Source organism: Equus caballus, chromosome 19, assembly GCF_041296265.1.
Source record: "Equus caballus isolate H_3958 breed thoroughbred chromosome 19, TB-T2T, whole genome shotgun sequence".
Lineage (NCBI taxonomy): Eukaryota > Metazoa > Chordata > Mammalia > Perissodactyla > Equidae > Equus > Equus caballus.
The window spans coordinates 58,738,100-58,765,944 of NC_091702.1; the positions used below are offsets into that span (position 1 = coordinate 58,738,100).

Sequence of the window (27,845 nt, forward strand, 5' to 3'; positions counted from 1 at the left end):
AGAGATCCATGAGACAGTTACAAAATAAGTAAAGTCTGGGTCTTAGCAGTCAAATTTAATCTCCCTGGTAGGTGTTCCTGAGTTTTTAACAAGTGGATAAACAAGCTTACCCTACTCTTTGCTCTTATTTATATTCTGATTAATGGGACTCAAATAATAAAAAGTATGCAGCAACAAGGAAGTATATAAGCCAACTGTAATTCATAAGTGAATTATCTGTCCCTGAGGAACCTAGAAATGGCTGGAAAAGCCTAGAAGACCAGCAGTCTGAGTCTAGGCAGAAATGGTAGTCTGCTTTTCTCCACTTCATCTGTATTTCTTTCCACTTCTATACAATCTCGTGTTTCCATAGAAGAGTAAGTACATTGGTGCACCCTCATATGCATAGAGCCGTGTGAGATCTTCTCTTCAGATAATAATAGGAGATGAGGAGAGCAAGCACTATTTAAGCAAGTAAAGGCTGTTAATGATAGACATTGGGGAAAGCTAATTGTATTTTTTTCCTCTTATGTTATCCTGCAATCTCTCCTGCCTTTTTTTCTCTATAAAAGTCTTGCATGGCAATACGTGAATCAATCAAAACTTCAATCTCCGTTTTACGGTAGCATTCTTATACTAGAAATGGTTTGATAAAGGAAATGACTTACCCTGTTTTCTGTATTACGAGCATTCTCATCAGAGGAGACAGGATCCCATGCTACAGGAAAGAAGAGAACAAACTTTAAAAATATCTCTTTGCAAACACTCATTCTCCCTTATCCCTACCTCAATATAATTATGTTATTAGAATCACCTTAATTACTCCCTTTTCATATCTTTCTTCTAACAAACAGCATTAAAAGTTCATTGAGGGTAGAAATACCTCATCAGAAACAAACAGCGATAAATTCTTACGGCTGATTCAGGTGCTCCAAAATGGGGATGAAGGCAGTTCAACCAGGCCAAGAATTCTTGGCTCTTTAGGATTGTTGGCCTGATTCCTACCAACTGTTAACAATGGAAAATAGCAGCCAAAGAGGTGACGGTTAAGGAAAAAGGGATACAATGTTCTTTCTTCAGTAAAGCCCTCCTTCTGGGCCTTGCTAAAATCCAGGATAATTTATACTTATCATAGACTAAGGGTATTTTTATTAGAAAAGGGAATTTACAAAGAAAATATATAAACCATAGTCATATGAAACTACAACCAGGGACCTGGAGGTTGACAAGGTTTTGTGATTTTTAGTGTAGCAGCTTGAAATATACATTCAGCCCACCTGACTACAGAACTATAGAACGTTATTTTTAAAAACACTGGCCAGTACCCTGACACTGTTTTGCTGATGTCTCCTGACTGCTCTTCCAGTGTCAGAATCCATCCTGCTCTCTGCCGTGGGAAGCTGACCTGGATGAGTTCTATCTGCAGGGTGTCTCTTCCCTCTGGCTTCCAGTTGGGTGGAGATCAGAGGGAGGGAAGAGCAAAATCAGGTATTTATTTTTCCAGCTCCTTCCCTGGAAGGTCGCCTTGGTCTGGCTGCGTCCTTCAAGTGAAGGTCATTCATTCTCCTTACAAGGCAGCTGGTTTTACTTGACTCTCTCATTCCAGGTTTTGGGAGTTGCTCCCTCTCGTTTCCCTTCAAGTTTAGGTTTGCTAGCATATCAGCTGCTCCCAGCCCTGGGGGAGTGCACTGTCTTCCGTGCTCCCCTCTGTAGTTTTGAGCGTGCCAGGTGTTCTCTGTTGAGACCTGACGTATGCATACTTCCAATATAGAAACTAAACTGTCATTCTTGAGCAGCATTTCGTGCCCCTGTCTCCTATAATTTGAACCTAATCCAGTCACAAGTATCATTATATTAGGTCAGGGGTTGTATTGTGGAGACAAACTAGAGACTGCCATCTTTTCATACTTCTGGCCAGCTAAGGGACAGGAGTAACAAGTAAGGGGACTAGCCTGCCTATTAGTACAATCACAGGGCTAGAAATGGGGGAACTCTGGCTCACTGTCACCCTCAAAATCTTACTCTCAATAGTAGTTTCTACTATGAGCAAATCCCCTAACTTCAGCAGGGGCAATAGGCAGGTATCAAGAAGAAAAAGGGACATGGAATCTATCTCCACCTCCCAGGATACTCAGAGCCTTCTCAGGGGGATTACGGAATAAGGGAGAGCTTCTTGGGGCCCAGATCTACCCCTGGCCACCAGTTAGCTGGGTCAGCTTGGGTCCTTAAGTCTGTTTTACACATCTACTTAGCATTTGAGTTAATTTCTTGGATTCCAGTCTCCTGATCTGTAAAATGTGGAAATAAGTAAATCTAATTCTGTTGACAAAAGCAAGGTCTTTTAAGAAGTTCTGTGACCATGGCATCTTAATGCAACATTTTAATTACTATAAGTAATCAAATAAGTAATACAGGTTTGTTGCAGAAAATTTAGGAAAGGTTTTTAAAAAATTTAATAAGGATTAAAATAAAATGGTCCATAAAGGTCAATGCTATTTTGAGCGGTAGCAACCATAGGCAAAGCTCAAAGAAAGAGAAAACAGAGCCCAGGGGTGGGAGCCCAGGGGCTTGAGGAAGCCCAGACCTAACAGAAGCCCCTGGGCAGGGGGGTGGTGGAGAAGGGGCAACCTCTCTCCAAAGGCAGCCGTTTTTAAAGCTTTGGCTTCATTCTTTCCAGATATTTTTCAATGCAAGATAATTGCATTACTTTACTGCCAGATTTAATTTTTTTCCTCTTCTTTAGTAAAAAAAAAAAAAAGACAAACAAGTAACGTGTGATTTTCAGTTAATTTGATCAAGTTCCTATTATTTATTGAAATAGTAGGGGGCCAGCCCCGTGGCTGAGGGATTCAGTTCATGCGCTCCACTTCAGCGGCCTGGGGTTCGCCAGTTTGGATCCTGGGCGCAGACCTACACACCGTTCATCAAGACGTGCTGCGGCAGCGTCCCACATAGAAGAACTAGAATGACTTACAACTAGGAGATACAACTATGTACTGGGGCTTTGGGCAGAAAAAAAAAAGAGGAAGATTGGCAACAGATGTTAGCTCAGGGACAATCTTCCTAAAAGAAAAAAAAAAGAAATAGTAGGAAAACTGGAAGTAATAGCAATGTGCTGCAAAGAATGTGCTTGTATATAGTTTGGTGTGACTCTGACCATTTGATGCAGGATAAATTCCTAAAAGCACAATAGTTAGGTGGGAGTATTTTAAAGGATTGCTGATAAATTTTACAAACGACTCTCCAGGAAATTCAGATCTGTTTACGTGCCCAGCAGCAGTAGGTGTATGGTTGCATGCCATCCTTGATACACCTCTACCTGAACACCCAGGGACGGATCACAGGTTCTCCATGAGCTATTACCTCTGCAGAAACGGTAGAATCTTCTTGATGCAGGGACTTCGTAAAATACTAAAAGCACCAGAATCACCAGAATCATGAGAATCACCACAATCACCACAATCACAATCACCAGAATCATCACTGGAAGCAGAATTTTCCAGATATCTCTTTTTTGACTCGGTTCTAAATAAAACAAACAAGAAACCTATAAACTGGAAGAAAAATTAGCAAAAAAATAAAACGCGGGTGAAAGGGTAGAGTATGTTAACTATTTTTAAACCTATTTGCTTCTGCCTTTTAGGCAGGAGGCAGGTTTCATATTAGCGAAAACACTTTTCATAAGGAAAAGACCCATTAAAGATAAGGCCAAGAGCCCTGTCTGGACCAGAGAAATTTTCATGAGCATAAATACCTTCCAGTCTCAATGAGCTTATTGTGGGAAACCTGCAAAAGCTGTAATATTAACAAATTTGGGGCTTAGTCGGGGTGGGAGTCCAGAGAGAGAAGAGTCTGAAAACTTCGGAGGCAATGAGTCTATTATGCATTTTAAGCTTCTATTGTTTTATATTGTAAAAAGAGTTAACACACTTTTACAAAGGAATGATTCTGACCAGAGATGAGCCTCAGCCCTGCATTCTCCTTGGATGGTGAAGGGAGGGCTCAGTCCCCGCTTGGCCTGGAGAAGATAGGGTCCTAGAGGAATAGTGATGAGATGTGCAGCGGTGAGGAGAAGAGCTGGGTAGGAGCCATGGCACTGAGTGAGAGGTGACAGCTGGCCACCAGGACAACAGAGAGTGCTTGGAGCTCCTCAGGAATAACTGAAGAAGCCTGAAACTTTTCCAGTGTCTTGACTGGAACCAGAATTATTGTAATTAGTATTAAAGGAAGTGGGGACTGCAGAAGGCAGAGCCTTGGAGACCTCGAGTAACCAAAGTCAGAACTCTGCAACTCTCGTGATCTATGTTCGACCAAAGAACAGGGAGCAAGCGTTAGAGCACGAAGGCCACTTCATGGGGGAAATGTTTATGGCTATCCTTTAAAACGAGTAGCTTTGTATAACGGATGTCAATTTTTATGAACATACTCAATGTTTGCAACCAATAAAACATTAATCTTTCCACATATTTGTGTCATTCTGAAACTCTATACCCATGGAAAGAAGGGACAATTAAGTAGAAATGTTAAATTGACTTTCTAGAGTGTTTTCTTATGCATATTTTTCCTCCTGAAGAAAATCCTGCCAGGAATGGCTTCTTCTTACTTGAGCCATGGCCCTAAAAACTTCTCCCATCTGTAAAGAGATTTGTCCAAGTTCACATATTGAGTCAGCAGCAAAATTTAGCAAGAATTATTTAACTCCATTCAATTCAGTGCAACCTTTATCGAGCAGATCTAGACTCCAGGAGTGAGAAGCCCCCCTAGCTGGGCCTACTTTTCAGATGCTGTAGCATCTCCTGGGCAAGGCAGCAAGTAGGAAATTGCCATTCAGAATAGAAAACCAAGTTTCCTTGAAAGAGTGATGTCTAGGGTACCAGAACTCTTGACCCTGTTCTCTGCGCTGCTGGGGGAGTTCCTGCTACAGGCCTTTTCCTGAGGGGAGGTGTGGGCAGACCCTCCACCAGTCTCAATGGGCCAGGGTTTACTTGGGAATGAGAGGTTCTGAAAAGCTTCTTTTCTTTGTCAGAGATGGCGTGGTCCTGATGCTTCGCTTTGTATAAACTGAAAATGAAATCTCTGATTAGGAAGATGGGTGATACGTGGCCTTCAGACTATTTCTTCCTGATTATTTTTCTGCGCTCCAAAATGAATCCAACATGAGGCAACATTTAAAAAAACAGAATGAGAGCTGAACTGTATTTTACATAAAACTGACAATCCTGCCTTGGAGAAAAATAGGAGTTTCAAATGCCTCCCAGTTTTCAGTACTCTCAAAGTGGCAGCTCTGCAAAGGGAGTGTTGTTATCACTCACTGTCTAGAAGCTTCTATCTATCTGAAGACCACTTGACCTAAGGAAAGCCTGTGCTCTTATCTCCAGATCTCACTCCATAGAATCACCAAACCTCCAAATCCGTTCTTCCTCCTAGTTTTCACAACTAGAATGATAGAGATATTTCTAAAACATTTATATGTTCCACTGACACATATCTTTATTGAAGGGTAGAAAGAGACCTGCCATGGGCTCCCACGAGGTCAAGTTGACAGCAAGGGTAAGGGGATCAACAGCCCTCCTAGAAAGTCAACTTCATGAGCACACACTGCATGGCTCTCTACATAGTGGACTAGAAACATTTTGAATACTGAGTTTTGGCAGTTAACTATCAATGAGCTGAATCAGCCATACACCTAGTGTTTCAAATGTCCTCTGGTGACTATCTCCACCAGGTTCACAGATAGTGCCATGATTCCCCAGCATCCAGCGGGGCCCCAAGTCTAACTTCCTACTGTGCCTGCAGCCTCAGCTTGCAAAACCCCAGGCCCGAAGGCACACATTAGGCACAATAGTAAGAAGGAATTGAAGATGCTCAGCCCACAGAGTCACTGAAAGGTGTATGTTTCCTCTTCATTTCTGAAGCTCTGAATCCCTGAAGAGGAAATCTTGTGGGACTAATATCTTTTTTCCCCCAATATAGGAGTTCTGTGTGGTTGAAGGAGGTAGGGTTGTCTACAATCTTGACCAGAAGCATCCCTGTAGATAATATTTTGTGAAATACTAGTCTAAGATAGCTTTTAAATGCCAATCTAATTTCCCTACTTGATATTCACAATCTCTACTGCTATAGCCAAAACCCGCTATCAACCCTCCTTGTAACTTACCTACATGCAGTGTTTGGATGGTGAGTAAAGTATAATTGCTTGAAGAAATATTGCACAAGTATTCCCCACTGTCTGAAACTCTAAGATCCCTCAAAGTCAAGGAGAAGTCACTCTGGTTTATTAGCTCTTTGTTCCATGAAAATCGGGGTTCATTGATAATCGTATTTCGTGAGGAGCTCAGAAAGTAAGCCAGGATGGAGGAATTCCCACTTTCCACTCTGGACCAAGTGACTCTGAAGTTTTGATTTGGTAGAGAAATGTTGCTTGCAGGTTGACATGAGAGTGAAATGTGTTCACTTTGCATTTTATGAAGGCCATCTAACAACAGGGTAGAAAAGGAAACACCAATGAAAATAAAATTTTCAAAGAAATTTTCCAAGTTACACTTAGAAATGCATGTAGAAATATCTTTGAAAATACCCTTTTTGAAAAGCAGTTAGATATTTATGCTGTGGAGTTTCTCAAAAGAAAATCTTTACTATCGCTATTTTACTCTCCCACCAAGGTGAAGTTTAGGCCTTTAAGGCGGCCTAAGCCTGGGCAGGCTCCAGAGGTGATGTACCTGGGTTTTAACAGTGAGCACTCATGAATGTTGCTACCAGTTACCAGTCTTTTTAACTCAGTGTTCTTCTTCCATTGACCCCTCAAATGCTGGTGTTCCCCAGGACTCTCCTCTTATTATATCTACTCCCCAGTAGTCTCTGTTTCTTTTATGGTCTCAGTCACTTCTTAATCCCTCTTTCTTGACAAAGTCTCTTTTCTTGCACATAAGAAGTGTGTATGTATTTCCAACCGTATGCAGGTCATCTCCCACTGGACCAAGCTCTTTTAGAGCAGGGTCTCTGCTGGGTATTCTCGGCTTGGACCTCCAGACCCAGTTCCATCTTGTCCCTGGTCTGTAGTTCTGTAGGCTAGCCTCTATGAACTACCATCGATTGTTCTCTCTGGCTCTAGACTCACCTACTTTCCAGGCCACCGGCTAGAGAGTGATCCCATAGAAAGCCATCTGAAATACAAGTCTGGGATCTCTCTGATGTTCTGCTCCTACTCTGGCTCCACACCACCTCCAGAACGCAGTTCAAGCTCCTTAGCAAGATAAAGGCCTTTGGTCTGGTATTGCCTCCCTCTCCAGGTTTATCTCTCAATACTTTAGTTTCACTCTTGATCGCTTATATTCCCACAAATCCAGGCAATTTTACTCCTCTGCACTTTTTACCTGCAATGCCTATTTCTCCTGAAATTTCCTTCTACTCTTTAAAAATTCTGCCCTTATGCAACTTCCTTGAGCATATATTCTGTGATAACCCCATTCATACCCAATCACAGTGAACAGAATTAATCACTCTCTTTGTATGCTACTTCCCGGTTTAGTTTTATTTTTACATGTTTGCACTAGATGCTGTGGATCCAGAAATGAGTAAGAGTCCTTGTTTCTAAGTTCACAGTCTGAAAGTGACAAAGCTTGGCACATAACAGACCCTCAACAAGACAAAATAGTGTTAAGCCTGAGGAACTGGTGGTGCTTCAGGATATTAATTCTGAACAAACATGAGAAACTACAATTTTCTAAAGAAAATGTTTACAACTTAATATTAACATTTTGAACCCTTTCCCATGTTTCCATTGCTGCCTGGCTAATGAAAAGCGAACATTGCGTGCCCATGCCTTTAACAGTGAAACCCTGTAAAGGTGGTGAGTCACTCATAAGTGTAATGTTTTCTTGGTGAGCATTTTGAAAATATAAAACTCAAGGGAAGAGAAGACCAAAAAGAATAGCTAACCTCCACTTTCCCCATATAATGGAGATTTACGGAAAAATTTTGCTTTGCTTCTAATGAAATATAAAAATAATTTTCCTTGGAATTGGGTAAACAGTGTCAAATTAATTTTTCTTCCCCTTAATCTTTTCTTAAACATATGTTACAGATATAGAGGTCAATCAGAGTTTGGGTTTGTTCAAATAAATGAGAGGAAGGAGCATTGAAAGCTGCTCATGCTATGATAGAGGTGTTGGTAAAGACTAATGGGCTAATAGTATACAAAGAAACTAAACAGAAGCAATAGTACTAATTAGTTTTTGTTTAGTCGAAAGATGGGCAAGAATCAGAGGTTGTGATCTGCTAATAGATATGCTTTTTTTCCTTCTCCTCTGTTCTCTTTATTTTTTTTTTTTTTTAGGAAGATTAGCCCTGAGCTAACATCCGCCACCAATCCTCCTCTTTTTGCTGAAGAAGACTGGCCTTGAGCTAACATCTATGCCCATCTTCCTCTACTTTTTATACGTGGGATGCCTGCCATAGCATGGCCTGATAAGTAGTGCATAGGTCTGCCCCTGGGATCTGAACCGGCAAACCTCAGGCAGCCAAAGCGGAGAGTGTGAACTTAACTGCTAGGCCACTGGGCCGGCCCCTCTCCTCTGATCTTTTCAACTGCAATGCAGGTCGAAAATCTTTTTGAAGGATGAATGGAGAAATACAGTAATATTCATGGATAGGCTTGCTGCTTTCTGTTTCACAAATATTTTCCTTCATTTATAAACACCTAGCAAGGTGGGAATTCCTTCCGTTTTATGAATGAGGAACTAACGTTCAGAAGTAAAAACGATTGCTTAAGGGAATCCAGCCAGTAACTATTAGACCTGGGATTCCAGTCTGTCTTCTAACTGCCACAGATGGATTTTCTCTCTCTTCTCTTCCTTTCCCTATAAATCAATCCCCATTCCCCCGAACCTCTGACAGCTCATGTACCCAGAAAGTCCTACAGAGCCCACCTTTCACTGTCCATTGTCCTGTCCATGTTTGCTTCAGCAATGAATTTTCAATAGCACATTCATAAGATGAATTTGATCCTGTAATAGTCACTGTACTGTAAATATGAAAACACCCCGAAGACTCGATTTCTTCCAGAGTGCTTTCAGAGATAGGTGTCTCGTCCCCTTGCCATGTGATACTTGGATGAGGGTAACTTCGCACACTGCATGTTAAGAAGCTGGTCATGTTCCTCTTTTCATACTTCATCACAGGTGTGACAAAAGCTATGGAAGAGAAAGGAGGTCACATGAAGAACCGTCATTATTAGCTTCTTTTTAGGCCATCTGTGTAGAACACATTATTTTAATACCCATGAAATAAAAAGCTAAGCTTTATGAGCAAAACCTGGCAGTTACTCAAAGGAAAAACAAAGCAAAAACTCTGTAGAAACTTAAGATACTGTATAGTTATCCACAAGAGAAAAAAGAACATTCATGGATACATAGCAACTGGCAATCTCAGTTCACTGAAAAGAATTCTAGAAAGAAATCTAACGGCCTTCCTGAACAACCAAAATGTGGGCATCAAAGTCTGTGTACACTAGAGCTCAGGCAGCTTTCTGAACTCTTCAGGTCCTGACTGTGAGCCTTTCTGACTCTTTGTGTACACATAATTCTTAAATTTCTGAGTCAAGGTCTGAAGCACTAAATGGGGCAGAGGGAGATGGAACCAGTGCTGGACCAAACAACCCCTTAGAAAATACCCCTCCCCTCATAAATAAAGTTAATACAGACAACAGGAATGCATGTAATAGTAAAATTTTCATTTAGAAAACAGAAAAATGTAATTTAAATCAATAATTCAATATTTTTTTAGCCATCATATAGGCAGAAATTTTTTTTAATTTATTTTATTGCAGCAGCATTGCTGCTTTATATGGTTTATAACATTATATAAATTTCAGGTGTACATCGTAATATATTTCGAATTCTGTGTAGATTATATCTTGTTCACCACCCAAAGACTAATTATAATCCAAGAAATTTTCAAGATTGATAACATTAGGTGCTAATAAGACTAGGGGAAAATGGATACTATTATGCTGCTGGTGGCAGTAACATATTAAAATCTTCTGATACTGCCCTTTCAGATCATTTCCCAGTGTTAAATATAAGGATGTCCATCACAACGTTTTTTGTAATGTAAAATGCTGGAAATATCTGAATATCCACCAGTGGGGCTTGGGTATATCAATTATAGCATGTCTACACTATGAGATACTATGCATTAAAAATAATGAGGTAGATTCATATGAATTGACTTGGAAGGAAGCCTATAGCATGTTAAGTAAAAGACATTTTAGAAAAACATGGAATGATACTATTGCTGATTTATAAAATTCTACATGCACACTTACCTCCCACCTTTAATACCACTTTCTTTGTGGTTTTTCCAGACGCTGTTCCCACATAGCAGATATAAATTCCTTCATCCAGAAGCCTTAATATTCTAATAGATAGGGAGGCATTCCCATTGTGAATTTCAGCATGGAAGAGGGATGTCCTGTTTGTGTACCTGGGATCTTGCTTTTCCAAATGGTCACTGCCTTTGAAGTATGAGTAAATAGTGTGGGTTTCTTGATTCTTCCAGTGAATTACAACCTCAGACCCATTCTTAAATGAGCAAGGGAGAATCACATCCTCATCGAGTCTTCCAATGACTTCTTCCTCACTCGGAGCACTCAGATAACTGAAGAAATCTGAAAAGAATGTACCAAAAATCAAGAGCAAAAGAAGTTATTAAGAGAATTAGTGACAGGTGCTCATCAAGAGTTACCGCAGGACTATCCCAGGTCAGCAGCCTGATCGCTAACAGACCATGACATCAAGAGCCCTCGCTAGTCTGATTACTAGAAACAAGCCATGAAGCTCTATGCTTGAGTTGCTGCAATTTTCATTGAATGCGTTTGATTCATTGTAACTATGAGAATTGGCAATAGCTTAAAACATAAAAACACTAGTTTGCCACCCATTCGATCAATAGTTTTCAGGTCTCCTCTGATCCTGGCCCGCTATGGGGCTTAAAATTATGTATATTATGTATATGAAAGATTCCCTGCTGATTTTTATTCCCTGAACACATTCACTTTTAACACCTACTATAACAATAACAAATTAGTTTATCCAGCTAGCTAGAGCTAGCAGGCCCTAAAAGAACACAACAAACTCAGCTGGTTGGGTCAGGAAATACTTGGAGCATGTAGAAGACAATGCTGAGTTCAGGAATCTGTTAGAAATATCCAGACCTTAGTCTCAAGCAGGAAAGGACATCAGCAGGGAGAGTGCAAAAGGAGACATGAAGTGATAAAGTAACCCATTTGTTTTGGCTTTGGGATCAGTCTCAGTAAATCCTATGAATCAATGAAAACATAGTGAAGGAATATTATTCTAGATATAAACAGAAGTCCAATCCTCTTGGTTTATGTGTGCGTGTGCATGTATTTTTTATTGTCAACTTCAGAAGTTGATTTTAAAAAGCAAATGAATTCATCATAATAAAGAAAATTTGCAAAGAAAATATATTTAGCCATTTCATAATCATTGAAGGCAGTATCCAGTTTCTTTGACCAACTCATAAAACATTTTAAGTAGATCTTATACCCTATCTATGGATTCTAAGATAGTAGATCTTATCTTACAGACAATGGAGTAAACTCCTTTGGACCTTGGCCAAGGCCACCCAAGATGGCAGAATTGGCCGTTCATGTGGCCCTGTCATAAAGTCTTTTTCCTCTGCTTCCTCCTCTGAGATTCCCTCCACTCTGCCATGTCCCACTTCTCTCAGAGAGATTTAGTTTATTTATGTACAGAGAGCTAGAGAGATGTGGTCTTACATCTCTGAGAGAGAGACATGGAAAGGTGGTAAAGAAAGGAGTGGTTTTATCAATGTTCCTAATTGCTCTACTAAACCCTCTAATATTTCACTGAATAATTCACAATGCCTATCACAGGTCCTAGAGAAGCTGATAATGCCTTCTGTGTTGAGTAAGTACCAAGCTTACACTTAAAAAAAACATCAATCAACCAATCAATCAAACTTGCCTTTCCAGGGATTTTATATCTGGTAGCAGATAGCAGATTAGAAAGAGTCTTAATTGAGTAGACAGGAGAAAATATGATTTTTAATCTTCATGGAGACTTCCAGTCTATTTCCCGCTTCTCATCAACTGATCTTCTAGAAAAGTTCACAATGCTATGCCACTGTGCACTGCGTGCTCATGTTCCTCTCTATTGATACAAATAACTAATACTTGGGTATATTATAAAGAAACTTACCTGGAAATCCACTCAGAGATGGTGCAAGAATGAGGAAGAAAGACAGCACTGCCTCTGCCCTCATGTCTTGGGGAGGTCATGCTAATTATACTATCAAAGAGAAGCAAAGAGTTCATGTTATAGATTTTAAGGGCAAACAGGAATTAGAAAAGAAAGAATCAAAGTGTCTGACTGTAGAGGATTAGTTAAAAACTATAGCACATCCATATGACTAATTCTTCTGTGGCCATTAAAGATGATATTGTAAAAGATGGTTCAATGGTATGGAGAGAAGTTCTTAAAGTTATAGGAGAAAAAAATCAAATTACAATGCAACTTTTAAGTACATAATCCCATTTTAAAAACACACACATTTCAGGCTGCAGCAGATCTGAATGCTGGGCAAGCACACTCGAAGCCTGCACAGTCATCTATAGTGCCACTGAGCCCCATAGGAGGGAATGTGTCCCACAGTGACTGTGGGAAGAGGCAGTGGAAGCCATTAGCCCACTCATGATCAATTTCCAAGCAGGGAGGGGGAGCCCACCATGCACCTGCGGCGCCAAGGAGCAGCCCTAGCTTGGTCCCTGCAAGGAAGCCCTACCCACCAAGTAGAGCAGCCCTGACTGCAAGCAGATGCCCCAGCAGATCTACACACTGGGGCAGGTACACTTCAGGCCTGCGTAGGCACCCATAGTGCTGCTGAGCCCCGAGGGAGGGAGCAAGTCCCAGGTGGCCATGGGAAGAGGCAGAAGCAGACGTTGGCCCACTTTCCCATAGGGAGGGGGAGCCCACTGTTCCCCTGTGGCACCAAGGAGTGGCCCTATCTCAGTCCAGCAAGTAAGCCCCATCTACCAAGCACAGTCCACACAAGCGACTGGACATTCCCTAGGCCTGGGCAAGCACCCATACTACCCCCATGGCTTGCAGCAGATGGGGTGGGACCAGAAACTCTGCTCCTGCTTCCCCCAAGTGATAACAGGTGGAATCTGCAACTACCACAAATGCCCTGATAAAAGTTTAGTTTGTCAAACACCATGAGAAACTGCAGCAACAATTCAGACCAGAAGGAAAATGACAATTCTCCAGAAACCAATCCTGAAGATGCAGAAATTTACAACCTAAATGACAGAGCATTCAAAATAGCTGTCATAAAGAAACTCAGCAATTTACAAGAGAACTCAGAAAGACAAATTAATAAGCTCAGAAATAAAATGAATCTCTTCACCAAAGATATTGAAACTATAAAAAAGAAATCAAGCAGAAATCTTGGATGTGAAAAACACAATTAATGGAATAAAAAATAATCTAGAAGCCTTAAGAAATAGAACTGCTATTATGGAGAGAAGAATAAATAAGTTAGAGGATAAATATATAGACATTCTACACCTGGAGGAGGAGATAGAACTAAGATTTTTTTTAAAAAATGAAAGAATTCTTCAGGAAATATCTGACTCACTTAGGAAAAGCAACATAAGGATTGTAGGTATTCCAGAGGGGGAAGTGAAGGAGAAAGGAGCAGAGAGCCTGTTCAAAGAAATAAGCTGAGAACTTCCAAAACCTTGGGATGTTTCCAGATTTACAAATACAGGAAGCTAATAGAACGCTGAATCACATCAATGCTAAAAGACCTTCTCCAAGGCAAACAATAGTACAAATGGCAAAAGTCAATGACCAAGAAAAAATACTAAGAGCAGCAAGGCAGAAGAAAGCAACCTACAAAAGAAACCCTATCAGGCTGTCGGCAGATTTCTTAGCAGAAACCCTACAGGCTAGGAGAGAGTGGAATGATATATTCAAAATACTGAAAGAAAAAAAACTTTCAGCCAAGAATACTCTATCCGGCAAAAGATACAATGGAGAAACAAATGCTTTCCCAGATAAACAAAAGCCAAGGGACCTCCATCACCACTAGACCTCCCCTATAAGACATAATTAAAGATGCCCTCACACTGGAAACAGAAAGGCAAAGGTCTACAAATCTCTGATCAAGGAGATAAATAGACAAACATAATCAGAAAACTGCAGCTCTCTACCAGAACAGGAAGGCAAAGACTCAGTTACAACTTAAAGGAGAAGAAAGCATCAAAAGTAATGATTAAAATTTCAACTCAATCACAAACTCACAACATTAAAACAGAACAATTTGTGACAACAATTACTCAGAATAGGAGAGGAAAGGGAAAGAAGCTGCTTAGGTTAATGGAGATAAGAGGCTATGAGAAAATGGACTATCTCATCTACAAGATCTTTCATATAATCCTCTCGGTAATCAGTAAACACAAAATCAGAGCAGAGCCACAACTCAAAAAAAGAGAGAAAACTGATAAAACCCCCTCAGAAAACCACCAAAATGAAATGGCAATCAGAAATACAAAGGAAGAGAAAAAGTGAAAACAGAAACCAACCAGAAAACAAGGGATAAAAAGGCAATATTAAGCCCTCGCATATTAATAATCACTCTAGATATAAATGGATTGAATTCTCCAATCAAAAGACCCAGAGTAGCTGGATGCACTAAAAAATAAGACCCAAAAATATGCTCCCTCCAGGAAACACATCTCAGTTCTAAAGACAAACATAGGCTTAGAGTGAAGGGATGGAAGACAATACTCCAAGCTAACGGCAAAGAAAAGAAAGTAGGTGTTGCCATACTTCGATAAAGTAGACTTCAAGTTAAAAAAGACAATGAGAGACAAAGAAGGCAGTATATAATGATAAAAGGGACATTCCACCAAGAGAACATAACACTGATTAATATACACGCACCTAACACAGGGGCACCAAAGTACATAAAGCAATTATTAACAGACCTATAGAGAGAATTTAACAGCAACACAATAATAGTAGGGGACCTCAACACCCTACTTACATCAATGGACAGATCATCCAGACAAAAAGTCAACAAGGAAATAGTTGATTTAAACGAAATAATCAGATGGACTTAATAGATATAGAGAGTATTCCATCCAAAAACAGCAGAATATACATTCTTCTCAAGTGCACGTGGATCATTCTCAAAGAGAGACCATATGTTGAGAAACAAGGTGAGCCTCGATAAATTTAAGAAGATTGAAATCATCTCCACCATCTTTTCCAACCACAATGCTATGAAGCTAGAAATTAACCACAAGAAAAAACTGGGAAAGTCAGAAATATGTGGAGAATATTGAACAACATGCTATTGAACAACAATCGGATCAATGGGAAATCAAAAGGGAAATTAAAAAATACTTGGAGACAAATGAAAATGAAAATACAACATGCCAACTCTTATGGGATACTGCAAAAGTGATCGTAAGAGGGAAATTCATAGCAATAAAGACTGACCTCAGCAAGCAAGGAAAATCTCAAATAAGTAATCTTAAAATGCACCTAACAGAGCCAGAAAAAGAAGGACAAACAAAGCCCAAAGTCAGTAGAAGGAGGGAAATAATAAAAACCAGAGCAGAAATAAATGAGAGATTAAAAAAATAGTAGAAAGGATTAATGAAACTAAGAGCTGGTTCTTTGAGAAGATAAATAAAATTGACAAACCCTTAGCCAGACTCACCAAGAAAAAATGAGAGAAGTCTCAAATAAATAAAATTAGAAATGAAAGAGGAGAAATTACAACAGACACTGCAGAAATACAAAGGATTATAAGAGAACACTATGAAAAACTATACGCCCACTAAGTGGATAACCTAGAAGAAATGGATGAATTCTTAGACTCAAACAACCCCCAAAAACTGAATCAAGAAGAAATAGAGAATCTGAATAGACAAATCACAAGTAAAGAGATTGAAACAGTAATCAAAAACCTCTCAAGAAACAAAAGTCCAGGACTGGATGGCTTCTCTGGAGAATTCTACCAAACATTCAAAGAAGAATTAATACATATCCTTCTCAAACTATTCCAAAACATTGAAGAAAATGGAGTGCTTCCTAACTCATTCTATGAGGCCAACATCACCCTGATCCCAAAAGCAGGTAAGGACATCACAAAGAAGGAAAATTGCAGGCCAATATCGCTGATGAACATAGATGCAAAAATCTTCAACAAAATATTGGCAAACCGAATACAGCAATACATTAAAAGGATCCTACACCACAGTCAAGTGGGATTTATTCCAGGGATGCAGGGATGGTTCAACATCCGCAAATAAAACAATGTGATACACCACATTAACAAAATGAAGAATAAAAACCACATGGTCATCTCAATAGATGCAGAAAAAGCATTTGACAAGATCTAACATCCATTTATGATAAAAACTCCCAATAAAATGGGTACAAAAGGAAAGAACCTCAACATAATAAAGGCCATATATAACAAACCCACAGCCAACGTCATACTTAATGGTGAAAAACTGAAAACCATCAGAGAACAGGAACAAGGCAAGGGTGCCCTCTCTCACCACACCTATTTGACATAGTACTGGAGGTTTTGGCCAGAGCAATTAGGCAAGAAAAAGAAATGATAGGGATCCAAATTGGAAAGGAAGAAGTGAAACTCTTGCTGTTGACAGATGACATGGTTCTTTATATATAGAAAACCCTAAAGAATCTACCAGAAGACTATTAGAAATAATCAACTACTACAGCAAAGTTGCAGGGTACAAGTCAATTTTTAAAAATCAGTTACATTTCTATACACTAACAATGAAGTAGCAGAAAGGGAAATTAAGAATACAATCCCATTTACAATTGCAACAAAAAGAATAGAATATCTAGGAATAAACTTAACCAGAGGTGAAAGACCTGTACACTGAAAACTATAAGACATTACTGAAAGAATTTCAAGAAGACATAAAGAAATGGAAAGATATTCCATGCTCATGAGTCAGAAGAATAAATATAGTTAAAATGTCCATACTACCTAATGCAATCTACAGATTCAAGGCAATCCCAATCAGAATCCCAATGATATTCTTCACAGAAGTAGAACAAAGAATCCAAAAATTTATGTGGAACAACAAAAGACCCTGAATAGCCAAAGTGATCCTGAGAAAACAGAACAAAGCTGGAGGCATCACAATCCTTCATTTTAAAACATACCTCAAAGCTGTAGTAATCAAAACAGCATGGTACTTGCACAAAAACAGACAAACAGATCAATAGAACAGATTTGAAAGTCCAGAAGTAAAACCACACATCTATGGACAGTTAATCTTCAACAAAGCAGCCAAGAACATACAATGGAGAAAGGAAAGTCTCTTCAATGAATGGTGTTGGGAAAACTGGGCAGACACATGCAAAAGAATGAAAGTAGACCATTATCTTGCACCATACACAAAAATTAACTCAAATGGATTAAAGATTTGAATGTAAGACCTGAAACCATAAAACTCCTAGAAGTAAATATATGCAGTATCCTCTTTGGCATTGGTCTTAGCAACATCTTTTCAAATACATCTACTTGGGCAAGGGAAACAAAAGAAAAAGTTAAACAATGGTACTGCATCAGACTAAAAAGCTTCTGCAAAGCAAAGGAAACCATGAACGAAACGAAAAGACAACCCACCAACTGGGAGAAAATATTTGCAAATCTTTTTATCGGACAAAGGGTTGATCTCTAAAATATATAAAGAACTCATACAACTCAACAACAACAACAAAACCAAACAACCTGATCAAAAAATGAGCAGAGGATGTGAACAGACATTTTTCCAAAGAAGATATACAGATGGTCAACAGACACATGAAAAGATGTTCAACATCACTAATAATTAGGGAAATGCAAGTCAAAACTACAATAAGACATAACCTCACACCAGTCAGAATGGCTATACTTACCAAGACAAACAACAAGTGTTGGAGAGGATGTGGAGAAAAAGGAATGCTCATACACTGCTAGTGGGAATGCAAACCGGTGCAGCCACTATGAAAAACAGTATGGAGATTTCTCAAAAAATTAAAAATAGAAATACCATATGACCCAGCCATCCCACTACTGAGTATTTATCTAAAGAACTTGAAATCAATGATCCAAAGAGACTTATGCACCCCTATGTTCATTGCAGCATTATTCACAATAGCCAAGGTGTGGAAGCAACTGAAGTGCCCATGAACTGATGAATGGATAAAGAAGATGTGGAACATATATACACAATGGAATACTACTCAGCCATAAAAAGACAAAATCGTCCCATTTGCAACAACATGGATCATACCCTGAGGGTATGATGTTAAGTGAAATAAGCCAGACAGAGAAAGACCACCACATGATTTCACTGATATGTAGAAGATAACAAATAACATGGATAAAGAGAACAGACTAGTGACTACCAGAGGGGAAGAGGGTAGGGAGTGGGGGAAAGGGGCAAAGGGGTGCATATGTCTGGTGATGGATGAAAATGCTAGAAGGAGCACAAGGAAGTGTATTCAGAAACTGATAAACAAGAATGTACACCCCAAATTACACAGTGTTATAAACCATTATGATCTCAATAAAATTACTTAGAAAAAAAAGAATGAAAAAAAAGCACACACATTTCTGCACATAGGAGACTGATGTGATGTCACTAAATATTCACTGGGATGTTAGCTCTAAAGAGCAAGTTGCACATCTCAAGCAGTGCCTGCTATACAATAGGTACTGGAAAATGGCTGTTGAATGAATAAAGATTTGGCATGCGTTCAATAGTGGTTCTCTGGATAATAGTTTCTGTCTGTTATTTTTAAAGATTTCTACAGTGGACATGTATTGCTCTTAGAGTAAATATACCCCAAACAAATTCAATTAAATATTAAATGCCAATGATGTTAACTACGGTGTTATTTGTACTCACACATAATAAAACAATTTAAACCTGGAAACATATTCTTAAATGTCCAATAATAGTGCAAATCATAAGGCAAGCATTAAAATCATGGTCACAAAGACTGTTTCAAAAGCTAAAAAAGGTGAGAAAATCTAGATGGCAAAACGTATACACATAATTTCAAGTAAGTAAAATAAAACTGATTTTCTCTCTTGGTGGAATTATAGATTATTTTTATTCTTTAAAAAGTATTCTTTTTTTTTTTTTTTTTTTGAGGGCGATTAGCCCTGAACTAACATCTGCTGCCAATCCTCCTCTTTTTTCTGAGGGAGGCTGGCCCTGAACTAACATCCATGCCCATCTTCCTCTACTTTATATGTGGGACGCCTGCCACAGCATGGTGTGCCAAGTGGTGCCATGTCCGCACCCGGAATCTGAACCAGTGAACCCCAGGCTACTGAAGCAGAATGTACGAACTTAACTGCTGCACCATGGGGCCGGCCCCTAAAAAATAGGCTTTTTAAAGAATAGTGTGTAATTAGTTATAAAAATCTCTAAAAGAAAATTTTAAAGAAATTATTTGGTAGCTCTACTATTATAAGTTTGTGTTCTAAACTTGTTGTAGGATATGAGATTTAAGAATAATTAAAAGCACTACAAAAAATAAAATTAGATTATTTTATCACACCTTATCAAAATAAAATCTGGTAGACTAATAATTTATAATTTCACTTTTACATTTTAAATACTAGAAAAAGTAATCGAATATACAACTTCGGAAGAAGGCCTTTTTAACATGACCACACGTTTTCTATGACAGATATGTCTACATAAAAATTGGAAAAAAGAACAAAAACAAACATTGAAATACAAATAAATACGGAAAACATTTGCAACATGACAAAGTCGTCTCTCCAATAGCTTCCATCTTTCTCAGAGCATTAACTAAAATGTTTGGCGAAGTGAAAACTTGTAAATAGTATCAGTTATGAGGATAAGACATGTATTTTTTCCTATAGATGTATTTCTATGTATAGAGTATGAAAGAAGATACGTCAATGATTATCTCCGAATAGTAAGATCATAAGTAATCGTTAAACTCATTTTCCACTATGAACATACGTAAATATGTAATAATGTTTTTTACCTTTATAGGCAAAAAATAAACTTTAATTTAAAAAAACCTTATGATTTAAGTACAGGGTCTTTCCAAGCAAAAATTAACTCACATCCAGCTTATTCATGCAACCTTGGGACAACCCATGTCTACTGTCCTTCTATACGTTCACCTTGCTTGCCCCATAATGACTCAGATATTTGCTACCTTTTCTTGAAACTTACAACATCCTCCTCTCCCAAATCCCTTTTGGCTGATGCTCCTGGTTCATTAAGTAGTACAATCAATTATGAATACTCCCTTATTTCCTTACCACCAATTCAACCAACCCATTAACAGCTGTGTCCACTCTTTCAGCCTCTCCTTCTGCTCTTACCCAGAGCCAAACTCTTCACTTTTACTCTGCATCCCACATTTTTTTTTTATTGCATTTAAGAAATTTGCCCCTGAAATTATATCCCCTCTCTGCTGTATCATCAGGTTCTTTTAATTGATCAATCCCATGAGCACAAATGCTCCGATATCTCCCACCTTATGAACATGAGAAAAAACAATATTGTCTTCTGACACTTAATAAGCTATCAACCTATTTCTCAGTTCTACTAACTTCTTGGAATAATTGTCAGAATAATCACCCCCATTTCCCCTTTACAACCTCCCTTCAATCCACTCTGGGCTCCTGTCTGCATGACCTGTCATACTGCCCTTGCCAGTGTCACCAAGAATTTCCATGTTGCCAAAAATAGTGGATACCATTTGTCTTCATCTTATTCAATCTCAAGGCAGCCTTCAACACAATTGGCCGTTACCTTGCTCGTGGAGGATTCTTCTCTTGCTTTCTGGACCATCACATCCTGCTAGTTTTCCTTCCTCACTGCTGCTCCTTATTAGTCCTTTAATGGGTCTCATCCTCTGCTTGCCCTATTTATGTGCAAATATAGAATGTTCTCTTATATTTTCTCTATTCTCTTTCCCTAGGTGAGTTCCTCTATTCCAGGGCTCTGAATGCCACCTGTACACCAAGGATTCTCAAACTTACCTACTGAGTCAAGATGGTATATTCCACAGCCCATTTGACCTGTTCACGAGATGCCTTATAGGCATCACAGAATTAACCTGAGCTCTTCGTTTCCACCTCATTCCCTTTACCATTGCTCCCTGCCCCACTCCAAATAAGACAAGACAACAAAAATGACCCTATTCCTCCTTCAGTCTTCATCTCAATAACTGATACCAAATCCTCCAGTTTAGACCTGAAACTTAGAAATCAGCCTTGATTCTTCCTTTCCCTCATGTTCCATATCTAATCCATTAACCGGTCTTTTTCATTAATGGATTAGATAAAGCTCCATTATTTGTGTACTTTTCTTCAACTCTACCATTACCATCCTACTCCAAAATCACTGCCATCCCTTACCTGGACGTCTAAAACCCACATCTGGCTGGTTACCTTTGCCTCTTATCATCTTGCCTCCTTATAATCCACTGTCAATACAGCAGCCAAGATTCACATGTTTTAAATAAAAATCATTCTGTGACATTCTCCTAATTAAATCTCCCCAGTGGCTTCCCACCACACTCAGATCCAAATTTTTAACCCTTGCATACCAAGCTTGTGTACCCTGGCTCCGGGTCCTGCCTGCCCCTTCAGTCTCTCCCAGAATACCTGACAACATACATTCCAAAAGGCTTGTGACACAAGAGCTCCAATTCAAGGGCCAGCATGAGCAGGAGCCGAAAATTAGGTCCATGAGACTATTCACATCTTTTGAATAAGACGACAAATTACAGTAACCCATTTATCATCTAAGATAAAGTACTATGAATAAAAAAAATAACCTCTTCTACACAAATGCTTGATTTAGCACTGTTGAAATAATTTCAGCATTCAGCAAAGTGAGGCAGTTAATGAGTATTTGGCCCTATTTTTATGCCTAAGCTTTATTTTTAGACACTTATTTTCTTCCCCCAAAGCAGCAGAAATCTTCCACCTTGGATTAAACTGAAGTTACCCAAGTTGCAATCAACACCCTTTAGAAGGGCCCAAATGTTAGCAGCATCTTGTTCTGGTACATTTTGGCTGGATTCCAGATGTGGGGGAGAAAAGCAGGGAGGCAGCCTCTGTAATGGAACATGGCAAAAGGAAATCCAGATGCTGAGACTAATCAGACGGAAGAGAAAATTGAGGCTATTCCACAAGCATAAAGTAAAGAGGACAGACAGCTACCCCTGTATCCATCTTAATAACTACAGACTAACTTGAGTGCAGCCATCAGCGCTAACTGTGACAACGATGACAAACTTCACTGGTGTCAGGTCCCCCAGCGTGCACGTCAGTAACACTCAAGACTGGTCCCAGCCTCATAGCTTCTGGCCTAGATATGACCAGAGCCACATGGCAAGTCAATTCTCTTTTCTGAAAAACAAGAATATTTCACATCGCTGGCATCATGCCAGTCGACGTTATGCGTTCCTTCAGGAAAAGCAGCTTCCAGGGCACTGCCTTCTCCTCTGCATTGTTTTTAAATTCAGTGCCTCTCCGCAGTGCTCAAGGCGCTGAGCCAGTTTGTGAAAGAAGTCATAACAAAGGGAAAACTCTGTAGCATCCTAGGGATTTCTCCTTAGCATCCACCTAGATTTTAATAGGATTGACTTTGTTTAGAGAGAAAAAGGAACAAAAGAACAATTTTAGGATTACTCTCTCTTTACTCAAAATAATCTCCCCAGATATTTTACAGTGAAAATCTGCCCCTTGAGGATTCATATGTTGGGTTGAAACTTTCAGTCTCTAGGGGTACTGTCTTTGCTTCAGGCTCTGTTTTGGGGGGGAGGGGAAGTGGTTCTTGGTTGGTTGGTTTGGAAACCAGGCTAAAAGCAGATGCTGATACATCTTTGGGGAGCTGCAGATGTGCAGGGCAGCAGAGTGGAGGAAAAGGGGAAGTGAGACAAGGAAGAAAGCAAGCAGATAGTAAGTGGTGGTTGCCTTGCTCGCCATGCTTTAGAACAGAAAACAGAGCCCCTGGCTCAGTCACAGGGACCATCTCCAGGCATCCTCTAGAGAACCACCACACTTCAGCACAATCCGTCAGAGGAAGAGAGCAAAACGAATTCATCTAAAGGTTTTCTCCCTTGGTCAAAGTTTTCCCCGTGGGGCTTTAACTGCTGTGCTCTTCCTGGCTGTGCACTTGGCCCCTTGGGACAGTCACTAAGTAAGCCAGATGTCATGCCTCACAGTATGGCACTGTTGACACAAATAATCCATAATCAACCCATACATCAAAATTGGGGTGAGTTTTACTATATGAGTCAGTTTGAGCATTATAGCGCAGGAGAAACTACCTTCCCCAAGGAAGGAGAACTCTGAAGAAATGGGGTGTGCAGAGTGCTTATTTACCATCTTAGAACAAAGAGCATACGTGACATATGACAAGAATGTCCCTTTTACAACAGTCTTGAGATGCCTTGCTGGAATAGCAGGTCAGTGGTCACAAGGTGAGCACAGTAGGTAGGTGCTCAGCAGGTCAGTGGTCATGAGATGAGTTAAACAGATCAGTAATTAATCCTTAGTTTCTGGGAAGAAATGCTTATTCTTAAAGAAATGCTGGTATGGGGGGAGGTAACATCCCTATCTTTAGGGGCATCATGCTTGTCTTTGGGACATTGCAAATGGTTAAAGCAGATGTACAATGCATGCTCAACAGGCCACGTGAGGACTTTCTGGAAAAACAAGGTCAGGCCGAATTAGGTTTAAACCAAATGGCTTCCTCACATACTCCAAAACATGCTATTACTTTTCATTTATTCATCAGCATTTTCAGTCTGGAAACACGGGACAGGGAAATCCACAGCCTCTCTGAGTCTCCTCAGGTCATGTTGGACTCTGTGGCTATTGCAGCTCCCACTGTGGTGGGTATGATGGAGGACGTCCTGAAGTTGGCCTATACAGGGGAGGTGGGGTCAGCTGCTGCCGTTTGGAGATGAGGCAATGGCATTGGGGCCAGGGATTTTGTCCAACCAGCTGAGAGCCCAGAAGACAGAGGAGGCCAAGAAAATCTAGGGAGGCTCATAAATTGGATCCAATAAAAGTAACTATTTCAAAAATGCCACCTGTTTCATACCTCATATTTTGCTATGTTAGCAGACCATTGATCGGCTGCCTAGGTCCCCTGAGATCACTGTTATCAGCTCAGCTTTTGTGCATACTTTGCTCAGCTACTGCCACCTGGTCACATGACTGCAACCTCCTTCAGTGCATCGCCCTTAGGTGATGGAGCTGTGGTTCTGGGAGTGACACTCCTCCCCTATTCCCCGCTCAGCAGTGGCTTCAAGGCAAGAGACATTCTGTGGTCCTGAGCGCCCCTGGAATGAGGCTGAGACTTCACCTGAAGCCACATCCTTGCTTAGCTTCTACCTCTGCCCCATCCTGCTTCCCACACTACCTTACAGTTTTCTCCTGAAAACACTCCTTCATTACCTGACCACAAATCCCCATCTCCAGTGGGGTTGGTCCCCTAGGAGCAGAGCCCAAGACAAAGCTCGTATACAGGAAACCACATTGCACAGAAGGGGCCAGGCACTCTCGAGCCTCCGAGCACCCTTTCCCACTTCAGACTCCTGTCGGCAAGTGTTCCTTCTCACCCAAAGGGTACATTATATAATCCTCCTTAATATCCTCTATACACAAAAGAATAGAGCTGGACAGAGTGGGCCTTTTTTCAGCAAGAATGCTGCAAAGCCAGGACAACAGACAAAAGAAAACGCCAGGGTTAACAAGGCAGATGGAGGCATTTTGTTGAGCAGGTCAAGGTGGGAAGGAATTGAACAAGACTCCATTAAGTGAAGTGAGTTCGGAACATGTGCACATGTAAGGCCGAGGCCTTCTTGGAAACCATCACCCCTCCCTCTAAAGCACGCTGATAGATGCCCACGGCACCAAATGCCTTGAGAAGCCAGTCTGCTGTTTCTGTCTACTTCTACTCCCACCAGTTCAGTGGGTCACCATCACTGAGTAATTCAACTAAACGTTTTGTTAATTGATTAAATGGAAGGACAAGACAAACTTGGTGTTTCTCCAACAACTAAAGTGAATAAGATGAATGTTTTAGAAAGGTTAAATTAAGGCAGTGACAAAGAAGGAGGGAAGAAAATTTTGCTATTGGATTAGGTGTGGGAAGACAATAGGGAAAGACCGAAAGCAAACTGTAAAGATCTAGAAGGAGGTGGACTTTAACAATCTGAACGCAAAGTTCTCTGGCCACTTTCAAGAAACAAAAACTGGACATACGGGATGGCGCATTATTGATTTAGTTTGTGCAAGGAAGATAATAGAGAAAATCAAACAGTGGCCCCCCCTACTCAGAACAAGGCCTTGAGCTCCTCCACTCAAAATACTAGAAAATGGATAGACATTTGTATATTTTAATTTTAAAAACATTCAAAATATATAACTTGAATACTCAACTTTTTTTTTTGACTAGACCAATTACTGGGCCTGATTTGTGTCATTGTGAGGATTTCGACTAAAGGAATGAAAGCTCTGAACTGATAGAGTGAACTCTGACCACAGATAACGTGAGACAAAGTTTCTATAACACAGCTGAGGAGCAGGAGTATGTGGGGGTCAAGGAATCTGCTAGAGTGCACTAGGAGGTTCCTTCCTAATGTTGCCTTAAGTTTATCACCTAATTCTGATATCAGAATCCCATCCTATGATGGCATGGTTGTTATATTTAAATACATCTATTGTGTGGTAAGTGATATATTCAGTAGTCCTCATTCCTCAGTGTGAGATTACCCATTCGGACTCCATCCCCATGTCATCCTTTCAAATCAGAAGTAAAGAACTCCTCCTTGGATCCACCTAACAAGGCGCTGAAGTCAAGGGACCAGTAATGGAATATCAGAACCAAGGATTTGGAGTGAAGAATAGGCGCAACCTAATCTTTACAAGACTTACTCCTAGCTGCGTAGACCGCGTGGAGCCTTTATTAAGTGATGCTTTATAAAGGACTGCTCTCTGGCAAGTGCGTGTGCCTGTGGACACCTGAAGTGGTGGCTTTCAGTCCTTAGAATCTAAAGCTGTAGCCAACCTGAGTAGCAGGTGCGCACGAGGAGAGAGACTGCAGGCCTAGCTCTGTGTACACAGCTCAGTGGGCCATTTCCAAAGTACTGCGGTTATCAGGCTGGCTTTGTACCAATGAGTTTTCTGCACAGCTCAGTCAATTCTGCCAAATAACTTTGTTTGTAAAGCTCCATTGCTTCAGCCCTATCTTCTACTCACAATCCATTCCTGAATTAGAGTCAGAAAATGTTAAAGTTCTGAGAAACAAGAGAAAATAAAATAGCTCCAGTTTATCCTGACCTCCTAGGAAATAGGACTAGATCTTTCTTTGCGTGGTACTCTACTCCATCATCTGCCAAGCTTCCTGCCATTAAAAACATACCATTTGAGTATCTCCTATGAGTCACAAACTGTACAGGGATGAATCACAATCCCTGATCTCAAAAAACTCAGTCTGGTCTCAGAAGATGGATGGATCACATAAACAAATAAATCATAGCACAGAGACACAGGCGGCACAAGAACTCCCACCAGGCGCTGTGGAAGGACAGAGGAAAACACTTGATCTTAGTGGAGGCAGGGTGTTAAAGAAAGCTCGAAGCATCAGTTTTGAAAAAGGAGGAGACACTAGCCTGTGAGGAAGAATAGAGGGAAGTGGGGGAGGGAAGATAGCCGAGGCAGACAATATAACAAGGATGCAGCTGCAAGAGAGATCCTAAATACCACGCAGGCAGCGTGGAAGATAAAATGCTGGAAAAGTGTGCAAAGGCTAGACTATGACGGTGCTTGTAGGCCACACTAAGGAAATAGAGAGCTAATGATGAAGCTAATGTTGTGTTCTAGAAAGATCACACCACTGGGATTATAGCGGATGGATAAAAGGAGCCAGCCTGAGAGCATCTACTCAGTCAATGTGACAGGAAACCATTTAAAAGCAAACTTAACAGTGTGAAATGGATAAAACGTGAAAGGACACTGTGGCAGACACCGGTGTCATTCCTCTCTTTCCTTGCTAACAGAACTCCTTCTCTGCCCAGCCCTGTGCAGGGCGTGACCACCTCCAGTGACAAGGGGAACCGAGAAAGGGTCCAGCAAAGGTAAATGACATGACTATGATTGGCTCAGCGTGGGCGTTGGGAAAGGAGGAGCTGGGGTGGTGACAATTTGGGCCTGATGTGAGGGGTGGAAACCAGTCAGAACTTCCCGACTTTCTTGGGAATTGAGAGTCCAGCAATTAACCATGTTCACACGACTCCTGTATTGAACCCCAACTATAATGGCTACATGTTTGCCTTTTCCTCCTTCTAACTCTGAGCCCAACGGAAGTAGGAAAGTGTGGCCAGCCTCTGCACTGCTTTGCCTCCAAAATGAACTGCTGAAATCAAACTGAAATAAAAATTTCTTTGACACTGTTTTGGACAATGCGACATACACAGAGGTCCATTGGAAGGATTTCTGTGGAAAGTTCTGTGTCCTTATAAGAGGGATAGATGCGGGAACAAAACTTGATGGCAACCCCCTTCCTTCTACTTTCTGAGGATTAATTTGATGACTGGGGCATCAGCAGCCATTTTAAAAATGTGGAGAAACAAATATGAGGATTTAAAAGTCAACATAAAAAGTATGACAGAGCAAAAAGATAGAAAGATGGAAAGAATCTGGATTTGTACTGATATTGTTAGTCCCTGTAGCTGTCTGTTCTGGATCTTCCACCTTTAGAC

General features: G+C 40.3%; 1 protein-coding gene across 15 annotated transcripts in view; it reads right to left on the minus strand.

Annotated features, from left to right (window-relative positions):
* HHLA2 (HHLA2 member of B7 family) overlaps positions 1-27,845 on the minus strand; it is a 97,073-nt gene that overhangs the window by 19,959 nt on the left and 49,269 nt on the right. For 13 of the 15 annotated variants that reach the window (XM_070242849.1, XM_070242852.1, XM_070242847.1 and 10 more), the window contains 6 exons: positions 12,222-12,311; positions 10,304-10,645; positions 8,907-9,170; positions 6,137-6,454; positions 3,343-3,504; positions 648-697 (listed from right to left, as the gene is read on the minus strand). In XM_070242849.1, the coding sequence (XP_070098950.1) occupies positions 648-697; positions 3,343-3,504; positions 6,137-6,454; positions 8,907-9,170; positions 10,304-10,645; positions 12,222-12,285 (1,200 nt within the window). In that variant the 5' untranslated portion in view covers positions 12,286-12,311. Of the gene's footprint in view, positions 1-647; positions 698-3,342; positions 3,505-6,136; positions 6,455-8,906; positions 9,171-10,303; positions 10,646-12,221; positions 12,312-17,978; positions 18,064-27,845 lie in introns of those variants that run through there. The other 2 variants (XM_070242856.1, XM_070242860.1) reach the window with 2 other exon arrangements.